Below are 11,550 nucleotides of genomic sequence, written 5' to 3'. Positions count from 1 at the left end.
GTTTGAGGTGTTTGGGGTGGAAGGAGGGAGGGAGGGAGGGATGCTGGGTGCCATTCCTTGGGGAGCGGGTTGAGGAGGAGGCTCATGTCTGCTCCTGTGCCCATCAGCCTCTCCGGAGCAGGCGGACGCGATGCTCTGCCTCGCTCCTGGCCACGCTGCGCGTCTGCATGCAATAATTCTTCCTTGCATGCAATAACTCTTGGCTTTGTAACACCCACTACAAAGGGAACCTTTGCTTCCTCCCTCCTTCCCAAACTGTTAGAACGTTACACCCGCAGTGGATAGCTACCATCCAGCTTCTCAAAAGCTTCTCTGCTGCCTTAGGTTGCTTCCTTTTGGGGTTTGGAAAGAAGCAGCGGTGAGCAAAATATCAGCTGCAGGGAGGAGATGCTCCTTCCAAACGGAGCGCAGAGTTTGGGACGACCATCGCATCCCCCAGGACAGGAGGGGCTCAGCCGCTGGGAGATGACATGTTGCTGTCATATGTACATATGTTTCTGCAGCTCGTAGGTGGTGTCAGCAGGACTTAGAGGGTCTCCGGACCTTCCCGTTGCCACCAGAGGGAGAAGGGCTCAGCGCAAGGGTAGCGGGAGAGGAGGATGCTCTAACCACTAGATGTCTGTACAATTCATTCTGGATGGGGATAACCAGGCTGGCATCCCTGTGAACTGGAAAATGTGAGCTCTGTTTTGTCTCGCTGCCGTGGCAGCCGATGCTGATGACAATATAAAAACTGTTCTCATTGAAATATTGCAGGGGCAAACTTCAACTTTTCATCAGTCGGAAAGCCACGCGCAAGTGTCGGGCTGTGGGGTCAGAAACAAGGGAAGGGGGTACAGGGAGGTCCTCCCATCAGCTGAGACTTGCCCTTTGGGAGTCACTGGTTGAAAACCAACTGCTTCGAGGAAGGAAACACAATTTGCAAATAATGTTCTTGCAACCTCCCCCCCACACCTGAAGTTGTGGTGTATGGAGGGAGACCAGCTCTCCTGCAGAAATCAGTTCTGTCCGTGACTGCTTCGTAGGAGGAAAAAATCCCCCTGTGCTGGAAGAGGAGGAGAGGTAGCACAATGCCTTTGAGCTCCTCTTCATTGGTAGCCTTCCCCCCAGCACATCCCTCCCCTGTGGAGTGCAGACCCTGCCAGGTGAGCTGCAGCTCTCCATGCTTGTCTGTCTCCTGGTTTGCAGACCTCTCGGAAGTAGTTCATCAGCTCCTGGGAGCCAGCAGACCATGGATTGAGACCTCCTGCTCTAGCAGGAGCTGAACTGAAGCTGGGACAGTTCAGGCAGGAAATAAGTGACATATTTCAAGCAGTTAACAGTAATGAGTCACTGGAAGAATCTGCCCTGGGATCTGCAAGCTCTTTGCTTCCAAAGGTCTTTTGGCTCAAGGCTGGATGCCCTCCAAAGGCATGCTCTGCATTGGCCACACGCTGAGGACATGACCATGCTGCTTGGGTGATATCCTCTGCCTGGGGCTCGGCAGGAGGTTGGACAAATGACCGTAATGATCTACAAGTCACTTATTGAATGAATAAATGAGTGGTTACAAAGCAGTAGCAGAGCAGTACGATGGGGATGGTGTGTGGGACTGTGGCTGCTGGAAGTGGGCCTGTATGGCTTTGTGGGCTGCACATCCCACAGATCAGATCTGCAAATAGTGCGTGGGGTGCCCTGGGTCCCAGCAGCCGGTCATGGTTCTGGGCACCAGCACGGCTCCAGGTGCTGAGATAAGGTCTCTGTGCCTGTCTGTGGTGTTGCCCGCTGCCCCCGGGATGGCACGAGGAGCTCTGTGGCTGCATTGTGGAGGATTCATGCTCCTTTCAAGCCTTTCATTGTGTGGCCAGCCCCTGGTTTTCCTCTCCTAGAACTGAAAACAGGGTGGGAAGTTAGTGGGCTTGGGGTGATGTCCAACACAGGGACTTGTTCTTCTACTGGGTGCTGCACTAAAGTGCTGGGATGAAATGGGATGAGCCTCGTTCCCCTCTGGGGAAAGATGGGATGTATTGCTGTAGGGGTCCTTCCTCAACCTTGCAGTCCCATGGGGTCCGTGTGTCACAAAGGCCACTGGTGGTGGTGGGGACACAGGGGTTGCTGCTGGGAGGGAGCTGATCCTGTGGGCTCTCGTGGAGCTGAGCTCCTCTGGGTGTGTGGGAGAGAGCTGCGGTCCCCTGGCTGTACAGGGGGGATTGGGGATGGCTTGGGGAGGAGGAGGAGGTGACACAGGCATCCTGTAAGGAATACCATGGGAGCTGGCTTGAGAGGAGACTGCAGATTAAGGCAGGTAAAAGAAACAAGGCAAACGCAGGGTGTCCCTTCTCCACCCAGCTCTCCCCGCTCCTGGCAGTCAGCAGGGCAGCAGTTTTCTGCACAGGCAGTTGAATCTCTGCCATGTTGCACCAACACAGACCCACCCACCATTAACTTTCTAACCCTTTCTGAATATACTTTATACCTTTGATCTCCACAATATCTTGGGGCAATGGATTTCAGGCTTTAGTTGTGCTGTGGGTTTCTGTGACAGCCGTGAGGACACTTTCTGCCTTGTTTTCTAATCCTTTCCTAGCAATTCCTGCCACTTGACTTGCTGCTTCTCAGTCCGAGTGTGCGCTGTGTGGTTTCCCCTGGGCATACCTTCACACCTCTCGGCATTGCATTACTTCTGCTGCTTTATAGCTCAGCGCCGTGAGCTCCTGGAGCTCCTTTTGGCTTTGGCTGCCCTGGATTATTCAGTATCTCCTTTGCCCAACCGCTGCTTCTGCCTGCTTTTGGGTGCTCTGTGCCTACTCTGCACCTGTGGGCCTTTGCTCCCTGCGAAGCACTCTGCAGTAGCACTCTGCAGTCTAAGAGCTGATGATTTATTCCTACCCTTTTGTTTCTTTTAGCTAGTTGTCCATGCAGAATCTGACTCTCCTCCTTGCTGCCTCTTAGCTCAACTTCTGTAGACCTGGAGAAGAAAACCCCCAGGGAGGCATGTGCTGCTCTGGTCCCTGTGTGCGTCCTCCCCGGCTCCCCTGCTGCAGGCTGGTCGGGGGCTCTCCCCAGGAGGCGTCCTGCTCACAGCGTCGCTTACCGATCCTGGCTCCTAGCAAATCCACTTGACTGTGAGGCTCTGCCGAGCCCCCAGCAAGGCTGGGCTGTCCTTCAGGTCCCACATCTTCTCACCCCCCTCAGCCTGGCTCTCTGCCCACGTCCCCTGTCAGTGCTCAGCCTGCAGCTCACGAGGTTAATGCCCTCCTTGGTGCACAGGATGGAGCCTGGAAGAGCTGGATTTGGTGCTAATTTGGGCTCCCAGTGCTTGTGCTGCCCAGCCCTTACCGAGTCTGTGTGCTTGACAGAGCAGCATCTGTCTGAGTGCCTGGATGTGCCTGCAGTGATGGCGTAGGAAACAATCTCCTTATTTCTCCAGTGCCTCCAATTCTCTGAGCAGGTCCAGACCTCCAGGTTGCCTGTTTCCAGCTCCCAGAGCTGTGTGATAACTTTCTGGTGGTCTCTGCTGGGACCACTGATGAGCTTTCATCCCAGGAGGACAGGACGTCTGTAACAGATGCTCATCCCTGACGTTTGTGGAGCGTTAATTAGTATTTACAAGTTTCCACCCCCATTTATGACGCTGGATTTGACCTGATAACCTAGCAGCAAGGGATTCTGCTGCCTGCTCCTGACCCCATCCCAGCCTGTTCCCTCGCTGCTGGGGGGAAATGTGGGTGCTGCTCCCAATGCCGTGGGTGTGAACTAGGGCCGGCATTAATGTGAGCTGCTGCTTTGTGGGGAATTTGCAAGCTGACCGGGGCAAACCCTATAAGCTCTGCCACTCACAGTGGGATTTTGAAGGGGAAAAGCAAACTGAGCCCTCTTCCCTGACACCCCTTCCTCAATAGCCCACACTTGTTATCCTGGGATGAAATAAGATGGCTCTGGCAAGGCCCTGCAATTAGCTGTTATGCAGGGACCTTTGTTAGGCTGTTTTCTGTGCTCCTTGAGTTTCCACCATCTCCAGGCATCAGCTCGAAGGTCCCCAAGCCAGAGGGAAGCCCAGCAGCTCTGCTGCGGGAGTGTGGTCCCTCTGCCCCATCCCAGCTCCACGGGGCCTCGACACACTCCCCCCTTGCTCCTGCCCCTTTCCCGGGACATGTGGACCACTTGCTGTTCAGGAGCCCGGGATGAAATCCAGGTCTTGGGGAGAAGCTGTGAGATGCCACCATCACACAAGGTGAAGGTGGCCGGATCATGGCTCTCGTCCCCGTGCCCAGGGCAGTTGGTCCACTACTCATGCTGCTTGTCCAGGGCAGGTGGGGAAACCGCAGTGGCCGGCGAGGAAAGAGCCACGTCCCTGTTGTGTGCGCCGACACATCCCTACTCAGTAAAATATTTATTCCTCCATTATTTCACAAGAGTTGTTTTTACAAAAACCTTACAAAAATTTCCAAAACACAGACATGCAGAAGAAGAAAAAAAAATCCACAGTGGATCTTGTTACAAGTAATTGAAATGTACAAATAGAAAGGGCGAGAGGGAGCTTAGATTACAATAATCCCTCCGTCCTGCTACCCCTCCGTGGGTGCAATTTGTATCTCGTCTCCATGAGGCTTCAGCGTTGACTGACAAACTGCAATAAGTTGCCAAGAGCACGGCGAAGAAGGGGCCCTAAGATTAGGAGTGAATGTTTTCAAATATATATATACATATAGATATTTAGTGAAGAAATATTTATTCCCTGTTTTTTTTTTTTTTTTTAGGTTTACAGAAATGGCATCTGCAAACTATTAAATGGGTTTATTTTCATTAATGCTCTCAAAGAGGCAGCGACATTTATATCCCTGTGGTTTCATCTTGTATAACTGAAAAAAGAGCCCCGTGTTTTCCATGGGAATAGGACCCCCCGGCCCCCTCCTCCTGCCCCAGGCAGTGTTTCTCATGGCAGATGATTTGATCTGCAGTGGATCGGTCTTCCCCCTGGCCTGGCATGTCTCGGCTTTTGTCAGGTCTCTGCGCGGCGTCTTGCTGTGGTCTGGGGAGCTCTGTGCTCCCCTTCTGGCACGGCAAATGGGGGATACCAGCCCTGGAAACAGGGGTGGGGGGCGCAGGGTGGGTATTTAGGGTGACTTTGCTCCCTGGATGAGGTGGGCAGTGTTGGTCAGGCTGTGCCCCCCTCCCTGCCTGCCGTGCTTGAGGAGGAGGTGGCTGTTCCCAACCAGGGGGCTGCATTGGGCGGAGCAGAGAAAGCCGGGGCTGGGGGTAGGATGGAGGGGCCGGTTCACCCCCAACTAGAGGAGATGTGCTCCTCTCCTGGTTCTCCCATCGCATCTCCAGCTCTGGGTGCTGGGTGAGTCCCCCTGGGCAGGCGCTGCCTGGAGTGAAGCTGAGGGTCCTGGTGTCGCAGCTGCTGGGTACCATGTGCGGCTGCAGTGAGAGCCCCAGTGAGAAAGGAAGAGGGTGCTCCTGGGAGCAGTGGGGACTCGGGTGGGCACGTCTGTAGTTGGGACACTTTCAGCCTTGGTGTTGCACACCGGAGGATGTTTATCTGGAGGAAGCGCCTTAGCAATTGCTGTTTTCATCCTCAGATCTACTGCTACAGTCCCCAGCGGGGCTAAGCCCTTCTAGGCAAGTAGGGCTGGTGCCTTCTCCATCCAGGCCACCCGTCTGAGCTGGTGGCATCCCTGCGCTTGGCTGGTGGCTCTTTGCAGTGGGTGAGGAAAGGGTGGTCTGGTTTCCAGAGGGCTTTGTCCACAGGGTAAAACCTCCATCGCTCCAGCTCATCCCCCATTGCTGTGTTATTGGCAGGGGAAGGTGGAGGGTGCATCTCCCTGCAGCTCAGTCCCACGGGCAAAGGACTGGGGTGACATAAGCCTGGGGCAAGGTTGCCCACCCTGTGTCTATCCCCCTGCACATCCCACCTTGCAACCTCATTAGGCTGCACGGCGGGGTGGGACGAGGGGAAAACCATTTCCTTTCTGCAAAACCAAAAAAGCCCACCCCCACGGAGTCGCCAGCCCCAGACCCTGCACACATCTGCGGAGCTGCCGACGGGGAGGCTGTGCCTCCGGAAGGCGAAGCCTGCTTTGCCGTTGGCACGAAGCGCTGGGAGCCGCCTACTCAGCTGAAACCCAACAGCTTTTTTCAATTTTCTCTTTCCCTGGGATGGTTCAACGGCCTGGGGCTCTGCAGAATCGCTGGCAAACCCACTGAGGCAGGGCAGCGGTGCCTGCCTGGGGACCGGTGATGCTCTCTCCAGCTCGCAGGAGAGCTCACAGGCTCCGAGCGAGTCTGTCGAGATGCTCCAGCCCTCCTCGCCCCTCTGGGAAGGGAGAAAGCCTGATGCCATCAACATAGGCAGCTCCTAAATGCAGGCAGCGCGGTGCAGGAGCCTGGCCGGGACCAGCCGCGGCAGGGGTGAGCCGTCGGCTTCCCAAAGTCTCTCCCAAGCACCACGGCTGGGGATGCACAAAGAGGCGAACGCGCGGGTCAGCTTCGGCATGCGCGGTTGAGCACCGCGAGTCACAGCCCGGTGGAAAGGGGGGCTTGTGATCCTCCCACCGCTGCATGCTGTCCCTGCGGGAGGAGAAGACCCAATAACTCTTTGGCTCTCTGGGCGAGATACCCAAATTGGTCAAATCCAATAGTCCAAGATCCTTCCATGTTTGGAAGCAAATTCTTGTTCCCTTGGCAAGTCTGTTTGTCCTCAAAGAGCGTGTGGGGGGTGTGTGTGTGTATATATAGCCTTTATTATAAGGGTGTGCGGAAAAGCAAGTTTCTAACCAAGTTTGCTCCATATGTGGCTATAATTATGTGCCACTTCGGCCTGGGACTGACTCTACCTTCAAAAGGGAAGAGAAGAGGAGAGGAGAGGTGCTGAGACGTTGGATGAGTGGCATGTGGGTTGGGTGGGCAGTGGGTTCGTCCTGGACCGACACAGGAGCTCCACGCTGTATCCTGGATGAGGCCACGGGGTGGGCTTTGCCCTGGTCAGTTCACGGTTGGCACCTGGTTCTGATGGAGGCTGAACTCTTTGGCTTTGAGGCGCAGGCTGGCGATGCTGTTGGCCATGTTCACCCCTTGGGTGGGCGTCGCGGTCCCGCTGGAGCTGTAGGAGGGCACAGTGCTGCAGGAAGGGAGCAGGGGAGGAATGAGGCATGGCCCACGGAGGAGTCTCTGTGCCCTGTGTGGTTCTGCTGGCTTCCCAGGCCAGACTGGCCGTTCCCTCTTAAACATGTCCCACAAGAGCAGTCAAGGCTTCAGCATTTTTATGTGGCTGGATGCATGTGGGAACCCCTCAAACTATGCACCAGGAGGCCCTGCCTTGAGCTTTTGGACGAGATGGCTGGACGTGGAGAGCTGGGAACCAGAAGGGACCCATGCCACCTCCCGTGCCGAGATGTGGGAAGGGTCAGCATGAGGCCAAGTGAATGCCTTGCGAGGACCAAGGCCCCCGCTCTGGCCCCGAAATGCATGGAGGCAGGGAAGCCTGCTCAGCGGCAGGCAGGGGGTGCTCGGATGGGGCTGAAACACGTTCCCAAAGCAAAGCCAGACGAGCTCCTTTCGGCCCCGTAAAACTCCCTTCATCCTCAGCAGCGGCACAGGGCTGCACTCCTGCGGCGGTGGGGCGATCCCTAGACAGCCTGTCCCATGGCCACCTCCTCCCCAGCTCCTTCAGCACCTGCACCTACCTGTACGGGGAGGTGCTGGTCCAGGAGAGATACTCTGGGGTCAGCGCGGTGGGCCGCGGCGCCATGGGCTGCTCGATGGCTGCTTCTTGGCTGTAGGATTTGAGGAGCGATGCCGATCTGTTGGCCAGCATCGCCCTCTCATTACGGCGAAACTTGGCCCTCCGGTTCTGAAACCAGACCTGCATGGGGAGAGAAGGTGGTCAGCGGGGATCCGGTGCAAGCAGGGATGTCCCAAGCATCCGTCCTACCGATCATGGTCATGTGCAGGATGAAACGAGAGAGGGGACAGTCCCTGCTCCCGCCTGGGGACAAGGCAGAGGGTGTTGTTTTCTCCCACACAAACCTTTGCTCACCTGGACTCTCGCCTCGCTGAGGTTGACCCTTCTCGCCAGCTCCTCCCGCACGAAGGCGTCGGGGTAGTGCGTCCTCTCGAAGACCCTCTCCAGAGCCTGCAGTTGGCTGCTGTTGAAGGTGGTGCGGTTCCTCCTCTGCTTCTTCTTCCTCTTGGCCGCCCCGCGGCTCGGGCTCAGGCTCTCGCCTGTGGGGAAAGCACAGAAGAGGCCACGTGAGAGCCAGACCCGTGCGAGACCCCACAGACTCCACATGGGGACCCAGCTGGGCTTGAGACCTCCTGGGGGTCTGCGCTGCCCTGCACCACACCAGCCGTGCTCCCTGCAGGCGCCTGGGACTCTGTGGGGAGCAGCATATGTGCAACCCTGTGGTCTCCATGAGAATCAAACCCTATTTCAGAACCTGCTGGAGCTTAGGGTTAAACCCAACATTTGCAAAGACCTGTGGTGGTTTTCTCGTCTGGCTAAAACCACCCGGACCTGATTTTGAATACCAGCCTCAGTGGATTCTGGGGCAGCACTTGACCCAAACTGCTGGGACTGCATCTCACAGCCCCCCCCACCCCCGGCAATGGGAACACGTCCACAGGGTATCTCGGGCTTGGCTCTTGCTAAGGTTTTAGGTCAAGCTTTCATGGACGGCGCTGGAAATTCAGCACCAAAACATCTCTGAGATGTAGGTCTCAGCTCCTACCTCCAGCACCCCCTGAAACCCCGGCTGTGGTGTGTCCCCAAGGTGACACGGAACTGCAGCTGAGCATCTGCTCATCCAACCCTGGTCATCAGCTAGCAATGAATGCCACCGAGTCTCGCAGAGCTCAGCCTCCGCAGCGTTTGTTTCTGGCTTTGCTGGCTCATGGAAACACGAAGCTGAGGGTGTAGTTTGGTTTCTCAGTATTGATCTTGGGCTTTCAGCCAGGCTGAAATTAATCTCCTCTTTGTCGCTAATATCATCAAGTTTAGGCAAGTTCATGAAGTCTTTTTCTGAGATCCCTAGTCAGCTGCCTGCAAAGGCTTCACGGGGAACACGTCTCGCTGTCGTTCTTCCTTACGGAGGTACTGGTTAATTATTCTTTCTGCTAATAAAGCATCTGGATCCAATCTGTACCTACTGGTGGGAAAGTATTTTGGAATTATTTGAAATGTTAAGAGTTTTACGACATTCTGATTCATAGCAGGGTTATATTGGGGTTTTCTGCTCTATATCTTTGCAGGGGCCATGATGGCAGGAATTACCGCTCCCTGAGTATGCTCAAGGAATAAATACTTGCTAATAAGCTACCTTGATACTTGTTAAATAGATGTGCAGCGTTTTCAGATGATACTTGAGCAAGTAACAAGATCTACTGGAAGGGATATTAACTCTCCTGCTTCAAGACACCACCAAGCTGTTGAGCAGGAGGAAACTATGGGTTCCAAGATCTTTAAGGCCAGAAAAACCTTCTTGGACCTTAATTCTGAATAATTCAAGCCATGAAACCTCCACCACCAAGTTCTCCATCAAGTTCCTAAGGTCCCTTTGTGCCAGAGTATACCACTCTTAAGGACTGTCCCATCCTGAGATGAGCCATGAGGACCAGAGAAACCCCAATATCTGATGGCAGGTTGTCCCCGGGACTAATCACCTTCTGCCCAGAGCAGGGTCCAAACTTAGAGCTAGTGAAGAGTTTCCTTGCACCCTTCCCCGAAAATCATGCTGCTGGCTGATGCCACCGACAGCATCCCGGTGCCAAACGCGAGCCACGCCAGGGGATGCGGCAGAGGAGGAAGGGTGAAAATTATTTCCATTGCTGGCAGTGGCCTCCTGGAAAGAGCAGATGGCTTCTCTGGTGCTTTGCTATAGCGAGGACCAGTGCCAGGGCCTGGCAGCGCTGGGTGCGTCCGACACCCTGACCCATTGAGGGGTGAGGCGTTGGGCAGGGATGTGGATGGGACCTGGGCACCACCACCGGCACCATTCCCCGTCTCCCAGGCACGTGCAGGAATGCTGCATCATTTTGACCGTGATGGGGCCAAACTGCTGGGACCGTGGGGAGAAGAGAGCATCTCTGGATGGGAAGGGGAAGAAAAGGAGTTCCGTCCGCCTCCCAGGGCCTCACTGCAGCCGCCAGCATTTCTCTGGGTCTTTTATTGTGTTCTAGGTGCATTTGGACCTTGGATGACCATCCCTTGGGCTGGAAACAGCCCGTGATCTTGTATTTGGGACATGGCCTTCTTGGTTGGGTAAAGACATGATGGACGGCGCCGTGCCTGAAATACATGCGGGTTTGAGGCCCTTTCCCCGGCCAGGAAACTGCAGGCTGCCCTTCGCCGCCGTTCGTGTTTAAAGGCTCACAAATAAAATTCTCCAGATTCCCTCCGGCCCTTGTTCCTGCAGCTTCAAATGTTCTGCCAATCTCTGCTTTCCAGTTGCCCCTTTTAGTTAAACTCCTTTTTTGGTCCTGTTTTCCTTCAGCGAGCTAACGAGATGCTGGATTAAAATACATGAAGTCCAGCCATGGCTGTCCCTGAGTTTTCCGGGAGCCTGGGACTGAAATGGGAACCGTGAGGCTGGGAAGGAGCTACAGGATCTAACAGGGTGAGAGACGTTTCCTTGCAGGTTTATGGCCAACCCATAGGGCTTCTGGGGAAATTATAGACCAGGGCTTGGTTCAAAAAGTGCTGTCACCAAGGGCACCCACTGCCCCCCACTGAACCGGCAATGATTTCAACAGAACTCTAGTAAATGTATAAATAAAATTTATAAACCCCCTTTGGTTTCATCCCCAATTTAAAATCTGGCTATAGGACTTTTCCGTAAGTGATGGCTTCTCTCTCTCACTCTAATTTGGCTGAAAGCGAGGAGGAGGAGGAAAGGTTTCTTAAATTAACTCTCAAACCAGCTCCGTAGGATCTGGCCCCACTTCTGGCTGGTTTCTATCTCCCAAAACCCATGGAGGCAAGAGCTAAACGGCCACGGGAACCGGGTGGTGCCAAGCAATTCCTTTATGGGGCTGGCAGGCGTGCTGGGATGGAGATTTAAAACCGGAGCTGGGTCAGGATGCATCCAGGTGCCGGCGGTTCCTGGGTGGTTGGAGAGCTGCAAGCCCTGGGCCGTGCCTGGGTTGGGGCATTTTGTTCAGCCCCTATTGCTGGTTTTAATGGAGGGACCTTCTCCTGCACCACAAAACCCCGTGGGATGCGCCAGGGAGCTTCTCGGAGGATGCTGGTGGCCAAAACCCCTTCCCCACCTACTCACACCTCCCCTAAAACACGCCGCACTCTAGTGTAGCTCAGAGCTTCCCAGTCCCCCCCAGAAACCTTTGCTTTCTGGCTCAATTCTCTGCTACGTTCGTTTTCTGCCCCATCTCCATAGTGAAGGGAGGCAGCTCCACGCCCGGGGCACCTGCCTGGGTCCTCTGCTCCGCTCAAGGATGAACCTTGGTAAGGGATCAATATCTTTTTCCCATTAGATCAGGCATCGCAGGCTTGTGGCACCAGATAAATGCCACCCTAATTGCTGGCTGCGTGCGTCTGACAGGTTTAGAGCGTGC

General features: G+C 55.0%; 1 protein-coding gene across 1 annotated transcript; it reads right to left on the bottom strand.

Moving 5' to 3' along the window:
* Nucleotides 1-6,601: 6,601 nt before the first annotated feature.
* Nucleotides 6,602-8,396, bottom strand: PRRX2 (paired related homeobox 2). The gene is given in 5 exon segments (XM_009286917.1): nt 6,602-7,102; nt 7,668-7,846; nt 8,021-8,272; nt 8,275-8,358; nt 8,361-8,396. Coding segments are annotated over 5 exon segments (687 nt in total). The 3' UTR covers nt 6,602-6,966.
* Nucleotides 8,397-11,550: the final 3,154 nt, after the last annotated feature.

This window comes from Aptenodytes forsteri, unplaced genomic scaffold (genome assembly GCF_000699145.1).
Source record: "Aptenodytes forsteri isolate BGI_AS27 unplaced genomic scaffold, ASM69914v1 Scaffold136, whole genome shotgun sequence".
Classification (NCBI taxonomy): domain Eukaryota; kingdom Metazoa; phylum Chordata; class Aves; order Sphenisciformes; family Spheniscidae; genus Aptenodytes; species Aptenodytes forsteri.
This window is presented reverse-complemented; position numbering and strand designations above follow the sequence as displayed.